At 37.4% G+C, this 19,470-nt stretch overlaps 1 protein-coding gene across 8 annotated transcripts in view; it reads right to left on the bottom strand.

Moving 5' to 3' along the window:
• The window catches only part of ZC3H13 (zinc finger CCCH-type containing 13), an 86,653-nt gene that overhangs the window by 9,269 nt on the left and 57,914 nt on the right, over positions 1-19,470 (bottom strand). For 6 of the 8 annotated variants that reach the window (XM_059902853.1, XM_059902858.1, XM_059902855.1 and 3 more), the window contains 6 exons: positions 14,064-14,255; positions 9,920-10,003; positions 9,015-9,567; positions 4,480-4,583; positions 2,950-4,131; positions 1,761-2,279 (listed from right to left, as the gene is read on the bottom strand). In XM_059902853.1, coding sequence (XP_059758836.1) covers positions 1,761-2,279; positions 2,950-4,131; positions 4,480-4,583; positions 9,015-9,567; positions 9,920-10,003; positions 14,064-14,255 — 2,634 coding nt within the window. The remainder of the gene's footprint in view (positions 1-1,760; positions 2,280-2,949; positions 4,132-4,479; positions 4,584-9,014; positions 9,568-9,919; positions 10,004-14,063; positions 14,256-19,470) is intronic. The other 2 variants (XM_059902859.1, XM_059902860.1) reach the window with 1 other exon arrangement.

Here is a 19,470-nt window from a genome sequence, read left to right as displayed (position 1 = left end):
GAATTATCATAAAACTACACAGTACACTTAATATTTCTAATCAGGTGTTATCCATACACTTTACTGAGTTTACAACACTAGTTTTCAAAATGTAACAGCATGTTTTATAAAACTTACAGCAAATAAAATATAATATACTATGAGATGTTTCTAGTCATTCTAATAATTTTCTACTCTATTAAATTCTGTAGTAATCTCCTCATACCCCCGCCATTCACTTCTAAAGTAAACAATTTTAATAACTTCATTACACAGATATACATCTAAACATAAATGCAAATAATAGGATTTTTAACTTTTCAAGCTTTATCAAACTCATTGTCCTACTTTAAGTGGATAAAATTTTCCATTTCACAATAGGTAATTCACCTCTAAATTTCTATGCTGTGTTATCTGTGATCACAACCAATGAATGGTATATTTTAGGGATGAAGGGCACGAACTCCAATCACAAGAGAGAGATTACAATGACTGGTTACAATTATATTCAATTATACCCCAAGGTTGTACCTCCAAGAGTACTATGGCTCACAAATTGATGCCATTTAAATTCAAATTTGAGATAAAAATGTGAAGACCACTGAGGCAGAAATGTTTTTGTCAAGTAGAAAAAATATGTAACAGTTGGCGTATTGGAATATATCTAACCAAATAACCAAAAGATGTAAGGATGTTTATAGTTTTAAAAGAATGTGAATTTTATTCTGGGACTAGTGCTACAACACAGCAAATAAGAATATGAACTATTACTGCTTATGTACTAAGTATCCCAGAAGTTTCTTGGGGGCTTGAAGTAGAGAGGTTATGTCAGAACAATGGTGTAAGCACCAGTATTAGAATTGGACAGTTCATGGAGGCAGAATTTCCAGGAGAATTTTCAGGGGGCCCATCACTATTATTAACCTGGGCTATAATTCACCAAAGAATAAGACGCAGAACATGTATGCACAGGCAGAACATATTTTCATTCATCAGCCATTTATTGCATCCTTGTTAGAGTCTTGATGATAAAGAAATGAAAAGCTATGGTGCCTAACAAAGGAGTACAGTATAGTGGTGAGAAAACTATGGAAAAATAATTATAATATGGCACAGGGATGCTATTAAAGATGTATAAACAAGGTGCTATGGCGATTTGAAAGAGTAAGCACCTTTAGCAGAGAAGGCTTCGTAGAGGAAGTAATGCATAAACTGGGACTTGCAGTTTGAGTAAGAGAAGATAAAAGGGAAAAGGTCTATCAGGCAATGGGAAGAGCAAGTACAGAGAAGGCTAGAGAAGGAAGCCCATTCAGAGTGCAGAGGCATAAGTCAGCTTGTATAGCATTATCAGGGGTGAAGGATTAGAGAGTGGATGTCCATACAGCTGAGGTTGGCTCTGAGTGGGCAAAAGGGTGGATGTGGCCTTCTCGGGGTCCCTCATTCTAGGAGCGGGAAGTCATTTTAATAAGGGATCTGAGCATCCCCAGATTTTACTATCCGTGGAGGGCTCTGGAACCCATTCCTGCAGATACTGAGGGACTGAGGGACGACTGTAATCATTTATTTCATTTAGGCTTATTTGAACCAAGTCTACCTTGATAGTACTAATGACTGGAACACATTTTTTAAGTATCATAGGGCTTTTCCTTATAAACTCTATTTTCCCTAAAACAATGGAGTCAATATGCATATCAGATGACCTTTCAAAAGGAAGTATTTGTTTGCTATGAAATCTGAAAAGGAATGGAGCACTGAAACAGACAAAAAGGCGTGACACTCACCTTCCATACTCTCTGTTCTCTCAGCTTTATTTGTATCTTCAAATCCCTGCAGAGATCCTAGATCTTTATCCATTCTTTCTTTATCCAAAGCTAAAGAGTCCCGGGAAGTGCCTTCTAGGTCTCTTTCATGTTCACTCTCCAGTTTTGCTTCACTGCGTTTTACAGACTCTATTTGAGGACTCTCAAAACTTCTGTCTCTGTCCCTGTCCCTGTCCCTTTCCATGGAATCAGAGATTAACCTCTCCCTTTCCCTGTCCAAGTCTCTCCTTTTGTCTCGTTCTCTCTCCCGTTCCCGTAGTCGATCTCGGTCCCTGTTCCGGGGCCAATCTTTATCGGCATCTCGCTCCCATTCTCTCTGCCGTGCATCTCTCCTCTCTCTCTCCCGCTCTCTCTCATGATCATAACGATCACGCTCTTGAAGCCTATCTCTGCTATCAAACGACCCTGATCTTGAATGGACCTGTCGATCTGACTCAGGAGAACTTCTTCTTGAACTATGGCTTCTTGAATCCTGGCGATCTAAAATAAATACACCATATACAAAGAGTTAACACGTGATAAAATGGAAATAAAAGGCTTCATTTTTAAGGTCCTTTAAAACTGACAATTTATCTTTTTCTATATTTATTTTAAATTATCCAAAGGACCCATCTTAATGAAAAATTCCACCACTCAAAGTGTTAATTAAAATATGTAAAAAGCATGTTTCCTTGTTTATTTCCACTATAACCACAAAATATCTTCAAAGAAATAAATACATAAAGTGTTTAAGCAGTAACAGAAATGATCATTTCATTATCTGACCTCTTCCTATCCCCCTACCTTATTTTCTGTGGTCAAAAGAGAAAGTACTGGTTGCAGGAAGAAGAGCCAGCAGGTTAAAATTTTAGGCATCAAGAGAGGACTTGAATACGTAAGCGCTTCCACCAAGATATACTACTAAAATCCTGATATTAAACTGACTTCATTGAATGTACCTCTACTATAATGCTGCTAGTAATGTGATAACAGGTAACATTTTGGTGGGATGGTTAAGCTTTTAGGTTCCTTGAAATTTAAGGCAGCATATAAAGTAACCAATTTAGCATTTACTTTAAAATTATGATTTGCACAAAACATAAAACTGTACAAAATATACAAATATACTAACATAGGAAACAGTGGTTAGATTATAATTCATTTTTATTACCTGAAGAAGTACTTCGACTGGGTTCTCCACGCTTTAGCTGATCAATCCTAGATTTTCTCTCTCCTGTGATTTCTAGACTTTTTGTTTTTTCTCTGTCTCTTGAGCCACTATGCAGTACTCTCTTTCGACCACTTTGGTCATCCCCACTTCGATGTGCAGAATCATTGGACGGGGAGCGGAGACGGCCAGATGTATGACTACGATTACTCCGATTGCTGCCAAGGCTGCTACTCCTCTTTTGATCCACTGGCTTGCGATGTGGTGCATCCTCTATAGTAACATGAGGCGCCTCTACCTTTTCCACTCGTGTTCTGTGGCATTTTCTATGTGAGTCTTCATTGGTAAAAGTGTTGGTGGTGTTGGCTGGGGTGGAAGAGGTGGAAATGGTGGTGGTCAGTGTGTTGAAGCTGGTGGCAGCAGGAGTCGTCGTCGTGGCAAGAGGAGGAGGAGGAGGAGGAAGAGAAGACGGGGAAGGAGTCCTTCCAGGAGTAGCAGCTGTGGCAGCGTGCTCTGGTTCTGTCACCTCTGCGCGGTCAGGCACGTCCTCATCAGACCAGTCACTGAACGCTGTATCTTCTTTCTTCTGAGGATCCTCCATAGTGCCATCCTTATCATTGGGCATTTCAACCAATTCCTCCTTGGTTGTGATAGGGGGAGTCCGTGGGCCTCTCTTCTTCTTACTCTGCTGGACTGCTTCTTCATCAGAAATGTCAGAATCACCTTTGGACCTTTTACGCTTTTTTTCAACGCTTTTCTTCTTCTGTCCTTTTTTTGGTGAAAATACTTGACCATCTTCAGACATTGTCTCTGTGTTACCCCTGTCCATTCCAACATCATCTTCTTTCTTTTTCTTAATAGGTTTCTTTTGAATTTTTGCTTTTTTCCTGTTTTCATCATGAGCTCGATCAGATGTGTCTCGATCTTCAGATGGGTGGTGTCCTATCATGTCTTGTGAACGAGTTCTTGAGCTCTCCATGATTTCAGTCTGTTCTCTCTGCTTATCTACAGAAGAAACTTTCTCTTTGAACTCCTGCTCTTCATAGCGCCTTGAACTTTCTTTTCTTTCTGGTTTACGATCTTCCTCTTTCCACCTACCCTGTCTGTCTTCTGTAAGGTGGGATGGACTAAGAGAACGAGATTCTTGAGGTCGAACAACCTGGCTCAAGAGTCTGTGTTTTTCATCTATACAAAAAGATAAAAGTAATCACACTTTCACCATGTTAACAATATTGCATGCTACCTATAAATAATAAACCAATCTCTCCCTTTTCCTTTTAAAAGTTTAAAAATAACAACTTCAGTAAAAATAAAAATATGGCTTTACTACAACTAGTAGGAAATAACAGTGCCATTATGGTACAATGACTGTATTTCTAACACATACTTTAGTCACAATGGGAGATATTCAGAGGCAGTAGAGGAAGAAAACATTTTAAATCTTAATTCATCATTTCCTATTGATGTGAAAGAATGGTCTCGTGGTTACAAATGAATATGACTATAGAGACGTGGAAAACAGATCCTGCTTACTTTTATCATCTCCACTGTTGTAGGCGTCACTGTCAGGAGAATGTTCTCGCCGGCGCTTAGGTGACTGACGAGGGCTAGGACTCCCTTCATTTCTATAGCGCTTCCTAAATTGGACAAATGTAATTTATAAAATTCCAGGGGATAAAAAAGATTTCTTTACCACCATTTTTACTATTATTTTTTGCTGTAACTAGAATGTATAATTGTAGGATTATAATACTATCAGAAGCTAGTGGGAAGCAGCTGCATAGCACAGGGAGATCAGCTCGGTGTTTTGTGACCACCTAGAGGGGTGGGATAGGGAGGGTGGGAGGGACACACAAGAGGGAGGGGATATGGGGATATATGTATACGTATAGCTGATTCACTCTGTTATACAGCAGAAACTAACACACCATTGTAAAGCAATTATACTCCAATAAAGATGTTAAAAGAAAAAAAAAAGGGTGATGGAGTATGGCAAGAAAGAAACAGAAAAAAAATAGAATGAGAAAATGGTAGTGATGGAAATTCTATGGTAATTTTCTATTATATAAATGAATGAATATCCAGTAATCAATAAATTATGAATTTTAGGTCTCAAAAAATAAATAAAGTGTGTATTCCTGCTTCATCCAGAACTTTAAATGTCCCATCACAATTAGAGATCTAAGTAAAGATAACACTCAAATGGACTTATTTACAAAATGGAAGTAGAGTTTGTAGAAAACAAACTTATGGTTACCAGGGGACAAGGGTGGGGAGGGATAAATTGGGAGATTGGGATTGAGATATACACACTACTATATATAAAATAGACAACTAATAAGAGCCTGCTGTATAGCACAGGGAACTCTACTCAGTACTCTGTAATGACCTATATGGGAAAAGAATCTTAAAAAAAAAAAGAGTGGATATATGTATATGTATAACTGACTCACTTTGCTGTACACCTGAAACACAACATTGTAAATCAACTATACTCTAATAAAAATTAAAAATAAATAAATAAAGGTAGCACTGGCAAAAAATAAAGAGAACACAATTAAAACCAAAAAAAAAACCAAAAAACAACCAATACTCTCAGAGCTCTCTATATCATACGAAGGGTATTCAGCATCTTTAATAAAATTCTTCATTTGTTAAGACTTACAACTGTGGACTTAAAATACATGGCACCACCTCTTTTTTTTTTCATGTAGATGTAGAATCACTCACTGAAATTCACCAGATTTAACTACTGCAAAGTGGTAACATACAGCAGAGGAATCAATGTACCCTCTACTGAAACTTATTCATTAGTTTTACCTTTTTATGGTATAGAAATACCTTATGTTGGGAAGCCAAATGAGAAAATCTAGTATTGGCTTTGGAGTCAAAGAAGACTTGAGTTCAACTTCTAGTCATGTTACTTATTATGCAACCTTAGGTAAATTCCTTGAAGTCATTCTTAGCATTCTCATCTGAAAACAGCCGAAAAAATGGGGGTCCATCTCATAAAATTGCAATGAGGAATAAGTTAGTTATGTCATAAACCCAGTGCCAGTCATGCTGTGGGTACACTGTAAAAATCGATTTCTTCTCATCTCTTAGAACTAAATCTTCTGCTTGATGACAAATTAATAAAATAATTCATATGTTAACTATATTTCTTGGTCTTCGGTTAAACTTTAAATGACTAGTGATTTATATCTCTGGATACTTAAGTTATTCTAGTGTTTTCCTATATTTTTGTTAAATTTTGACCACTTTTTTTTTTTTTAAGCTAACAATGTTTGTAAATACTATGGCCAAAAGTTGAGAAACACTGCAGTACATGAGCACATTATCTCCTTGACAGCTCATTGATATAGATGAGCAACCAGGTGGAAAAGGAGACCCCAGATGTAGTATGACAACTCACAGGCCCAAGCTTGTGCAATTCCTTATCAAAAGCTCCTGCCATCATTAGGCAGTCTCTGTCCCCATTCTTTGAATCTGGGCTGGCCCAGTGACTTACTATGACAGGAAGATGTGGTGAAAATGACAGTTTAAGTTTGGACATTTAGGACTCAAGAGGCCTTGCAGCTTCTGCTTTTGCCTTATTGGTATGTTTCTACTATCATATGCAAAAGCAAAGTTTAGACTACTGGAGGATGAGAGGTCATATGGAAGAGAAAAGAAGATGCCCTAAGCAACAGCCAGCACCAATTGCCAGACATGTGAGTGAGCCCATTTTGGGTCGTTCAGACCCAGCTGAACTGGCAGACTGACTGGAGAAACATGAGTGATCCCAAGTGAGACCAGGAGAAGAGCCACTCTGCTGAGCCGAAACAAAATTGCTAACCCACAGAATCATGACCAAATAAATGGTGGTTGTTTTAAACTTCTAACTTCTCATGTGGTTTGATACACAGCAAGAGATAATTGATAACATAAGAAAATATAAAACATGCAAAAAAAACGAAATTTAATTTCAAGGGAAGTATCTACAGAAACAAAATTAGAGTAAAATAAATACTACGGCAATCCAACAAACCTTCCTCATAACCATGGTTAAAAACAAAAGTGCTGGATAAATTCAACTACTGAGATGACAATATAATTGATGAAAACATCAAGATGTTAACCTCATATAACTAGTTATTTTATAGAGCTGTTAACTCCTAAATTTCTGGGGCCCTTGTCAATGCTTGGAATGTCTAGCCACGAAAAACTAGAAGAAATTTTGGCTACTGTAAGCTGAGATCAGAAGCATGTAAAATATAATCAAAGCATAGGATTAAATAATAATAAATAAATAACAAAGATTTCAGAATTTTAATCTTAGGAGACAGAGAGTTAAAGAGGTCAGAGGAGAGAAGAGAAATAATATGTACTGTGTGCCTGCATGTATTAAAGGTATTACCAATTTTATGTTAATGTGAGATTTTTTTTTTTTTTTTTAACGTGGGGAGAGGGAAGCGAGAGAGTGAACTACAGAAAACCTTGGCTGCAGACTGAAGGGAAGGCAAGACCTAATGGAAGAAGCCTCCATTTCTGTGCTACGTTGTTGGTTTATAACCAAAATCCATAATAGCAATGATGAAAAAAGCCTAAAGCAGAGAGTGTATTCACCATGAGGCAAATGAGGTAGAGGTAGAGGCAAAGAAATTGAAGATATATAAATTATTTCCAGTTTGTCTTAACAAACTTAAATATACCCTCTATTCTAGTTGGTATTTAAAAAAAAAAAAAGCACTTAATTTTGGTATGTTTGGTTTTATGTCTATAAAACCTCAAAATTGACCAGAGTCCAGATTTCTCATGGCTATAGTGATTGGCTTAGCTCTCTTATCTAACTCCTCTACTGATGAGAGCCCCAGCACAGAGAGGGCTACTGAGCTGATAGGTATAACCCTGGGGTCATCCTAGCCATCATTTGGGTAAAAGCCTTCTGAGTCTAAAACTAATACAGAAAAAAAACAGTGGAGATACACCACTCTATGCTTTGTTTGAGAATCTGGATATAGTCACATCAAAACAAATAAAAACTAACCCTGGACTTCCCAGATACCAGAGCAAATAAATTCTTATTGGTATTAAAAAAAAAAAAAAAAAAAAAAAAGAGAGAGAGAGAGAGAAAAGAAAGGAGAAAAGAGAAGATGCTCTCAGATATATAAGATAATAAGGACACATCTTTTTATTCCAATAACCTACTATAACTCCACAACCCAAGAGAGGATACCTCTCTCTCTCTCTTCTAGCCATGCAGTGGTTCCAGAATTTCCTCAGTTCTCAGACACTGTGAATGCTTCTGCAGCCTGGGGGTAGTGACTCTAGACTTATACGTACACAAAACTCATAAAGGATTATCAGGAATAGCACAAGCATTATGTCTTGGTGACAACCAACTCCATTAACTAGTTATAAAGTGGATATGATGGGACATAAACCCACTGATTCTACCACTTTTAGGTTGGATTCCTGTTAAAAACAAGTCTGTAGCAGTCAAATAAACCAATGTACCATCAAAAATGGCTGTAATTGGGCTTCTCTGGTGGCACAGTGGTTAAGAATCTGCCTGCCAATGCAGGGGTCATGGGTTCGAGCCCTGGTCCGGGAAGATCCCACATGCTGCAGAGCAACTAAGCCCATGCGCCACAACTACTGAAGCCCACGCACCTAGAGCCCGTGAGCCGCAACAAGAGAAGCCACCGCAATGAGAAGCCTGCGCACCGCAACTAAGAGTAGCCCCCGCACACTGCAACTAGAGAAAGCCCGCGCAGAGCAACAAAGACCCAAGCCAGCCAAAAATAAATAACTTAATTAATTTTTTAAAAAATGGCTGTAATCAAACAGTAAACAAGAATTATTAACTATATCCCTTGGATACAGAAATAGTAGAATGAGAAAACTTATTTTTTTCTAGACAATTCAAAAGATGTTGAACACCAAATACATAAAATAAAACTAAAATAAAGGAAAATGTAGAGAGGAAAAAGAATTAAGAGGATATCAGGGGCCCCTGAGAAGCATTAAATGGAACTTTCTGAACTCCTCACTGACATGTAAAAAACTGGCTCACAATCACTTACTTTGATTTTCTCTCCTCGTGTCCATCTCTTGGATTCCTGTCTTCTCGGATATCTTCCCGCTTTTCTCTGCGGTCCTCTCGTCCTTTGTCTTTGTCTTCCCACTCCCTCTGGCGTTCTCGTTCTTTCTCCCTCTCTCTCGCTCTTTCTCGTTGTTCTCGCTCTCGCTCTCTCTCTCTCTCCCGCTCTCTCTCCCTCTCCCTTTCTTCTCTCTCCCGCTCCCGCTCTTTTTCCCTGTCTCGCTCCCTCTCCCTTTCCCTCTCTCGATCATGGTCCCGATCTCTCTCTCTTTCCCGGTCTCTCTCTTTCTCTCTCTCTCTCTCCCTCTCCCGTTCCCTAGCACGCTCTCTTTCTAGTTCTCTTTCTTTCTCTCTCTCCCGATCCCTCTCCCGTTCCCTCTCTCTCTCCCGCTCCCGCTCTCTTTCCCGATCTCTTTCCCTAGTCCTGTCGTCTCTTCTATCATCCGTTCTGTCTACTCTTCGTTCCTCTCTTCTTTCATCACGCTCAAGCTCGTCATTCCTTCCCTGATGTCGAATTGGTGAGCTTGGTCTTTGATCTACAATGAAAACCAAGTTTTGTCAGTGATTAATTTCACAGATAACCTATTGGTAAGACAGTATGGCAAATCTTACATTTTATCTGTGTATAGGGTCACACTGGCAACAAATATAAATCAGGTACTGTATTTACTTTTAATTTAATCATCCAAATAATCACCACTAGATGTTTAAGAATATTTCTTTTTCTTAAAGGTAATTTTTATTTGCCCTCTAACTACCATGTTTTCTGCTCCCCATCAACCCCCCTCCCGCCTCCCACTGATCCACCTTTGATCTTTCTCTGCATGCTCCCTACCCTGCCTCCAGCCCACTGCTCCAACCCCACTTTCTGCCATCTCTACCCTTCACCTCTGATCTTCTCTGTCCCCCCAGCAGGACCTGAGAACACTGGTGGCAAAGGATAGGGGCAGCAGGAGGTGTAGAAGATAGGAGCTGAAGGAAAAAAAAAATTTCCCTCGTAAGTCACACCTCTAATTTCAGGCCGAAATATATACACATCAAAGTGCAGCTATTATGTGAGGAGAATATAGTAGAACAAAACATCTGTCAATACTTGTTGCTGCAACATCAATTTATCATAAACTAGAATATTAAGGGTACTGATGCTTAGCAATCTGGAAATAATCAAATGTAAAAAGTGTTTCATATTAGTGATATATATTTATAATTAATAACTAACTACTAATCGACTAAAATTTTATTTAATCATATAACTGATTACTCAGATGAAGCGCTGTTTTCTTAAAATGTTAAATGATAAATCATCACATTTATATATATATATATATATATATATATTTTTTTTTTTTTTTTTAAATACATGACTCATATAAACACAAACTGAATGCATGCTACCTAGTATGCCCAGTTGAGAAATTAGTCTGGGATCAAAAGATGTCTAAGAAAATGGCATGAACTTTTCCAGAGATAGCCATTTTTGAAAGTAGGTCACTGTGCTATGATCTAGGCTACTGCGATGTCTCTATTTTCACACTACACAGTATTGTTTACTAGTTAGTCATAAAAGGCATACTACAATATGGCCAACAGGTTTGTAAGTGAAAACTCTGACATCAACTTATTAAGCAGAATAATTTTAGGATATTTTTAGTGAAGGGTTCAATCTAATAATTTGAATTTCCTTTCTTATCACAGATGAAAAAGATAAGAATTATCCATATTTATTAGATCAAGATATGAAAATTCACAGAATTTTAAAGCTAAAACAAAACAAAGCTCAACCTTGTCCAGCCCCTTTACCCGTTTTCTTCTTAGAATTTATGGTCAGAAGTTGATTTGTCAAAGTCACAGAGATGGTAGATACTTGGGATATCAGGACTAGAAGTCAATTTTCTTAAATCCTTTTTTACTTTTGCTGAAACCAGTTTAAATTTAAAATGGTTCTATCGTACTGCACTCTAGATTTCTGGAAGGCTGTACACTCATGTCTTAGACTGTCTGAATTCTTGGTTTGGGGATCATACTAATGTCACAATGATTACAAAACAACCTGAAACAAATTCAATACTGCAACTTATAGCAATTCATACTTGAAATTCCTGATTATAGCAGTGTTAGGGAACAGACTCCTTTACTCAGGCAAGCTTTTTTTGACAAATAAAAACTCTATTTTCCCAACCACAATGACAAGGTTACTTACTTCAGAGAAAATGGAAAGGAACACCACTTTAACACATCTCAACTATCTTCCCTATCTTTCCCCAAAAATGTGTTCTTCAAAAGCGTGCTTCTCTTCATGTATTTCCTTATTTTAATGAATGGTATACCCATTCACGACAGCTGGAAACCTCTGAGTTTTCCAAGTCCCGTCATATTCAAGTACCATCAATTTCACTCTCAAAATATTTCTTTATTCTATTTCCTCTCTCAATCCCTAAAATTAATATTGTTAACTTAGACTTTGATCAGCTCTTCTTAGATGCCCATGTTATCAATGGTCTAACTGGTGGGTATCCTTGTCTTCAGTCTTTTGCCAGACTCAATACCTTTTTTCTTTTTCTTTTTTTGAGGAAAACTCTGTATTTTTTTCCAGGTGCTAAACAAACAAACAAACAAACAAAAAAAAACGCTTAAAAGCACTTATCTCCTAGGCAATGAAAAAGGCAAATAAATCCAAAATTTTTAGCCTGACTTTCTAGGCCATTTACAACGTGGTCTATAGTCTCTCACCCATCCTTCTTCCTAGCTTCTTTCCTTCCCTACCAATTATAGCACACCTCTACTCCAACCTCATAATTCTTTACTACTCCAAAGCACATGTTTCTTTTAGTCCTGTGTGTCTGCACATGCTGCACCCTCTCCCTGCAGTGTTTCTTCCATGGTTCCTTCTAGCCAACTCCAATTTATCTTTCAGGCCCTAATTCAGATGTCTCTTCTTTAGGAAGCTTTTATAGATTGCCTCAGTATTCTGTCTGCATCTTTGTCCTCTCACAGAACTTTATATAGTAGTAGTATTTATCATATTTAACTGTCTATTTGTACCCTAATTAGGCTGTGAAGAACTAACGGGAAGATTTAAATTCCTGAGCACAGAACAAGGTCCTGAACACATCTCTACCTTCAACCTTTATCTATCTCCCTTTGCTCACCACACTCTAGTCACAATGATCTTATTTCAAACTCTAGGACATACTAAGCTATTTCCTATCTCAGGGAATCGGCACACGTTCTTTCCTCTGCATGGAATGTTTTTACCCTCCAATACTTGCAATGCTAGCTTCTTCCCTTGCATTTATGCCTCTGCATAAATGTCATCGCAAATTTTTCATAAGCACACTATCTGAATAAAGTAGGTCCCTCTCATCCTTTATTTCTATCTGGATCCCTTGTATGTTTCCTTGACAGCACCCAACAATCACTTTTCTTTTTTCAGGAGGGATATCGTCCCCTTTATAAAGTTCTACAAGCACAAGTGTTGTACTCCAAAAACCTAGCAAAGTGCATGGGTACTCAATAAACATTTATAGAATATATCATTATCAAAAATATATTTCTCTTTCAATCATACAACTGATATTTATTGAAGTAGTTACAGTAAAATAAAATAAAAAGGGAATAAGACTTATAGTCAGAAGACCTGAGTTTGACTTTTAGCTTTAGAACTTACTTCTCTAACACTGGAAAAATCACTACCCTTCTCTTAGCCCAAATCTCCTAAAATATGAAACATAGATTCTCTTATCATACCTAAACTCACGGATATTGAAAGATAAAAGGATTTAAAATATACATTCTCTGACTTAATATTATAAAGAATATTTGATTTAATTTGAGCCCACTGTGAAGCATCAATGCTCAATTCCCTACTCCATCAAGTCTTGTACTATATTAATCTCAGCATTACAGCAAACCTTACTTTAGTAACCAGGCAAGGTTAGTAAGACCTTCATAAGGTCATAAATGTTTAAAGGCCCTAATCTGTACAGAATAAAAACTTGTTAAAGAAAGTACTTATAACCCTTCTTAAATGCCTTCTAGTATCTTGCTTCAAAACTGATTTAAGGGACTTCCCTGGTGGCGCAGTGGTTAAGAATCTGCCTGCCAATGCAGGGGGACATGGGTTCAACCCCTGGTCTGGGAAGATCCCACATGCCACGGAACAACTAAGCCCGTGCACCACAACTACTGAGCCTGCGCTCTGGAGCCCATGAGCCACAACTACTGAGCCCACGTGCCACAACTACTGAAGCCCATGCGCCTAGAGCCCGTGCTCCGCAACAAGAGAAGCCACCGCAATGAGAAGCCCCCGTACTGCAACGAAGAGTAGTCCCCGCTCGCCACAACTAGAGAGAGCCCGCACGTAGCAACGAAGACCCAATGCAGCCAAAAATAAATAAATAAATAAATTTATTATTTTTTTTAAAAACTGATTTAAGAGATCATCTAGTAGAGTAACAGAACATTTTTAGCTTAAAATATACAAGAATTTAAAATGAGCTAAACCAAGTATTACATACTCTCAGAAAGGAACACGAATAAAACATTTCTCTAAACAACCCCCAGCCCTATCTTCATCAGTTTTTTCTTGTTTCTCCCTGGCAGTCCTTACAAGACTGTGTATCACAGCTAGTGAGTGAGTGGCCAGGATACTCAGATGAGAAACTTTACCTCCTGAATCATAAATACCTGAAATGTCACCCAAGCATCTATATTCTTTAAAACGTTGTGAGCTGTTTGGTTAAGGTAAGAGACATACAGCAAGGCACCTTAACTCTTGCAGTATGCAAGTACCTACTAATTCAGTATCTGCTCTGTTACCAAGTAGGTACTGGTAGCTAGCTATTTACATAATCTCTCCTAAACTAAGTAAAAAAGGAAGATTATACGAATAAGTATAATAAATTAAAATGTGTCAACAAGCAAAAGTTTTAAAAGATACTTTGTTAAAAAGTAAATTGATAATGGTTGAAAAAAAAAAACAATTCTCCCAATCGATGTTGGTCACTATTTAATAATATTTCATTCAACAAACCTCTCTCTCTGTTGTCACGACGGTCTCTCTCTCCATGTCTTCTCTCAAAGGAAGAATCTCTTGCTTGATCTCTGTTGTCTCTTTCAGGATATCTGTCTCTTTCAGGATAGCTACTTCGAGTTTCCCAGCTGTCATGATAGTTGCTAGTACTACTGTGACTATCAATTTGAGAACCTCTTGTGCCTCGACTTCCTAAACAAAGGATATTCACACAAATATTTAACACGTACACTTTATTCAACAAGTTGTCAGTCACAATCTTTCCTCCCAAAAACATATAAAGATACGTGGGGTTTTTTTGGTTTTGGTGGTTTTCTTTGTATTTCAAAGTGTGGTATTCATTGTCAAAAAGGATATTAAATGTTGGATCAGAACACCCAAGGTGTCTAATGACTGACTTGGGTAAGCTAAGTCCCAGTTTTCCCTATCTATAAGAAAGGACATGTAATGGAATCATAAAGCAAAGAGACTCATTTCAATTAAGCCAAAAAACAATGAAACAAAAAATAAAAACTATTAATTCATATCTAAATCACAGAAATATCATAGAAATAATTAAGGATATGGATATATTGCATTGACTACAGTTTATAGTGAAAACATTCCAATACAGAACCAAGGTACTTTGTTGACAGTAGGTGGTACCTGAAATTTTTCATTAAAAAATTGGGAAATGAATGTTCACAGTAGTAACATTTTAGAATGTTCACAGTAGTTATAGCCCCAAACTGGAAAGTACCCAAATGTCTTTCAATGGGTGAAGGCTAAACAAACTGTGGTACATCCAGACCATGGAATATTACAACAAGGAGCAAACTGCTGATACACACAACAACTTGGATGAACCTCAAGGAAATTGTGCTGAGCGAAAAAGCCAATCTCAACAGCATACGTACAGCAGGATTCCATTTATGTAACATTTGTGAAATAACAATTATAAAATGATGGACATATTAGTGGTTGCCAGGGGTCAAGGATAGGGGAGGGAATTTGAGTGTGGCTATAAAGAGGTAACACAGGGAGTCTTGTGATGATACAGCTGAGTATCTTGATTGTGGTGATGGTAATACAAGGCTACACAGACACTGTGGAAAACAGTGTGGAGGTTCCTCAAAAAATTACAGAACTACTATATGATCCAGCAATTCCACTTCTGGGTATAGAGCCAGAGGAACTGAAATCAGGATCTGAAAGAGATATCTTTACTCCCATGTTCACTGCAGCATTATTTACAATAGCCAAGACATGGAAGCAACCTAAATGCCCAATGACAGATGAATGGGGAAAAAAATGTGGTTAAAAAAAAGTGGTATATACATATAATGGATTCAGCCTTTATAAAGAAGGAAATCCTGCCAGTTGCAACAACACTGAGGAACCTGGAGGATATTATGCTGAGTGAGATAAGTCAGACACAGAAGGACAAATGCTACATCGTATCACTTATATGTGGAATCTAACACAGTCAAACTTATAGAAGCAAAGAGTAGAATGGTGTTGCCAAGGGGCTCCAGGGAGGGGCAACAGGGAGGTATTAGTCAAAGGGTACAAAGTTTCAGTTGTACAAAATGAGTAAGTCCTAGAGATCTACTGTACAGCACAGTGTCTATAGTTAATAATACTGTACTGGAAACTCAAAAATTTGGTAAGAGGGTAGATTGTATGTTAATAGCATTCTCATCACACACACACACACACACACACACACAAGTAATAAAGAGTGTGAGAAGAAACATTTACATGTTAATGGCACAGACTGTGGCGGTGGTTTCAAGGGTGTCTACGTGTCTCCCAGCTCAGCAAGTTGTACATATTAATGGTGTACAGCTTTCTGTATGTCAACACACCTCAATAAAGTGGTTTAAAAAACTGCATAGAGCTACACACACACCTTACATACAACAGGCTTTGAGCACTGAAAGAATTATAGCATAATTCTAAATATTTTAATGGGGGTATTTTAATAATCAAAATATCTGTAAAGAATATTTTAGTAATTAAAAGACCAGAAAGAAGAAATTTAAAACATTTTTAAAAAAGACTACAAATGGTCTACATATAACATCGAGGAATGAAAAGGTTAAATTGTCAGAACAGATGCTGCTAAGAGAAAATTAGTAAAAAAGTTATGTCTGAGGATACAACTCAGAAAACGAAAGAAAGAAAGATACAGAGATGGAAAATCTGAAAGTTAAGAATCAAGGAAGACACAGTGAGAAGATTCAACATATGTCTAACATATGTCTAACTATATGCTATTTAAATAGAAAGGTTGAAAGGATAGAATAAGCTATATCATACAAATACTAACCAAAAGAAATCTGTGAGTGGGATAATATTTTTAGACAAAAAAAAACACCATTTGGGATAAAGAGGATCATTCTGTAATGATAAAAGGAATAATTTGCCTTATGTGTACCTACTAGCAACGCCTCAAAATATTCAAAGCAAAAATTGATCAAATTACACAAAATCAACAAATTCAAAATGACAGTGGAAGATTTAACTCACATCTCTGTAATGATAGAAAAAGCAGACTAGAAAAAAAATTAAATGTAGATTTGAAAGCATGGTTAACAAACTTGATCTTAGAGATACACCCTTCATATGGTGCAACCATTAAAAGCATATGCAGAATACATGACAACTGACTGATGAGCCACAAAATAAGTCTCAACAAAAACAAATGCCAAAAGACTGACTTCAATCTTCTCCGATGACAATTAAAATTGGGGTAGGGGATTTATTTTTAAAAGCATGACTGGAAATTTAAAATCCTATTTCTATACAACTCATGAGTCAAAGAAGAAATCATACTAAAATTCAGAAAGTGTTTAGAACAGATAAATATTATCAAACTGTCAAGAAACAGATAACCAGGGCTTCACTGGTGGCACAGTGGTTGAGAATCTGCCTGCCAAGGCATAGGACACGGGTTCAAGCCCTGGTCTGGGAAGATCCCACATGCCGCGGAGCAACTAAGCCCGTGCGCCATAACTAGTGAGCCTGTGCTCTAAAGCCCGTGAGCCACAACTACTGAAGCCCGCGCGCCTAGAGCCTGTGCTCCGCAACAAGAGAAGCCACCGCAACGAGAAGCCTGTGTACCGCAACAGAGTAGCCCCTGCTAGCTGCAACTAGAGAAAGCCCGTGTGCAGCAACGATGCAGCCAAAAATAAAAATAAATAAATTTATATATATATATAAAAAGATAACATCATTTATACATAAATTGTTCCAAATAAGAGAAAAAAAGAAGCAACACTTTCCAACACATTTTATATGGCTACTATAACTCTGATCTCCAAACCAAACAAAGACAATATAAAAAACAAAAGCTATGCAGTGGTACGGTGGAACCGGAGAGCCAACTGTGTGCACCTCTTCCCATGTCCACACTGAGTGACATTAGTAGCTCAAAATCTGCTATGGCAGGAGTAATTTATACCATGGAAATTGGCATTAGCTACAAGCCAGGGCTTTTATCCTGAAGAGTAAGTTGTTAAATATTTACCATCATACCATTGATTATATGCCAATCTCAATTAAAAACAAAGATGCTTAATTCAAAATTAAATTTTAACACACCTATTTTAGAACTTTTTAAAAAAATGAAATGTGTATTTATCTTAGAAATGCAAGAATAGTTCTAAATTTTAAAAAATACATTAACATAAGTAACAAGGTAAAAGAGACTGACTATATGATCTCAAGACACAGAAAAGCAGTCATGATAGAAGCTGTCAGCTAAGTTTGGAAAATTAGGAGACATCCTTAACACAATAAAAAGCATCTGCTAAAAATTTACAAACACCATGCTTAATGGTGAAATGCCAGCAATAATCCTTTAAAATCTGAAACAAAGCAAAGACGCCCATTATATCACTTGTAGTAAACAGTTCATTGAAACAGCTGCTCAGCAGGTTACTTGACAGTAAATAAATAATACTCAGAAAGGAAGAGCCAAACCTGTTCCCATACATAAATGTTTAAGAGAATCTAATTAAATCTACTAAGAAAATACAGCAATATCACAATGTAAGATTAGTATAAAAATATTAATTACCATTTCCATACACCAGCAATAAGCATCAGAAAAAATGTTTTAAAATATATTATTTGGTGCACCTGTACACAGTTATTCACTTAAGCAGTATTCAAAAACAAAAAAAAGATTAGAACACCTAAATATATAGGATTTATTAACTTTATGGTATATCCTACAACATACACTATGCACCCTTTCAAAAGGAGGTGGCTATTTACCAAGTTGACTGATATGGAACCATCTCCAAGATTTTTTTTTTTAAATAAATTTATTTATTTATTTATTTATTTTTGGCTGCGTTGGGTCTCTGTTGCTGCGCACAGGCTTTCTCTAGTTGCAGCGAGCGGGGGCTACACTCTGTTGTGGTGCGTGGGCTTCTCATTGAGGTGGCTTCTCTTGTTGCAGAGCACGGGCTCTAGGTGTGCGGGCTTCAGTAGTTGTGGCACATGGGCTCAGTAGCTGTGGCTCGCAGGTTCCAGAGTGCAGGCTCAGTAGTTGTGGCGCATGGGCTTAGTTGCTCCATGGCATGTGGGATCTTCCTGGACCAGGGCTCAAACCTGTGTCCTCTGCACTGGCAGGCAGATTCTTAACCACTGCGCCACGAGGGAAGTCCCCAAGATATTTTTTAAGTGAAAACAGCAGGGTATAGAGTATATAGTTGTGTGTTTTTTTAAAATAAAAATATTTTTTTAAACTATATTTGTAAAACCAGAGGAGAAAATGAATAGACATATACATCTGCTTGTGTAGAATATTCTTCAGACGGATACATACAAAATTGGTGAAAGAAGGAACCAGGTCAGGGATAGAAGGGAGGCTTTCACTATACATCCTTTTGCAGCCTTGAAATTCTGAACCATGTGAATGCATTATTAAAAAGAGAGAATTTTTTTTTTAAGTACCATTTACAATGGCAAGAAAAATAGAGGGTACCCAGGAACAAAACATGTACAAGACCTTAACAGAAAAAGTTACAAATCAATAAATTTAATGTATGTGAAATAAAAATCCAACAGTTTTTCATGAAATTAAAAAAAAAAAAGACAACTCATTTTTTAAATGTATATGAAAAAGCAAAGGGCCAAGAAAAGCCAAGACAACTACGAACGAGAAGGTGAGGGGCCTTCATCTTAACATGAAACTGTAATACTGACCAGGATAAACCAACAGGCCTCTGGAAAGAGTAAGAGTGGTCACAATTCTGCAGCAGTGTTTTGGGGAAGGGGAGTGAAGTGGGTGGAGGAAGAGAGAGGTCAAAGCTAACTCAGTTAAGGCAGTTTGGAGACAGTCAAGACCATATAGGTAGGTAGTTATTGATGATAATGGTGATGGCAAATGCTTTTTAGAGGAAGATAAGAAAAA

This window comes from Balaenoptera ricei, chromosome 18 (genome assembly GCF_028023285.1).
Source record: "Balaenoptera ricei isolate mBalRic1 chromosome 18, mBalRic1.hap2, whole genome shotgun sequence".
NCBI lineage: Eukaryota > Metazoa > Chordata > Mammalia > Artiodactyla > Balaenopteridae > Balaenoptera > Balaenoptera ricei.
This window is presented reverse-complemented; position numbering and strand designations above follow the sequence as displayed.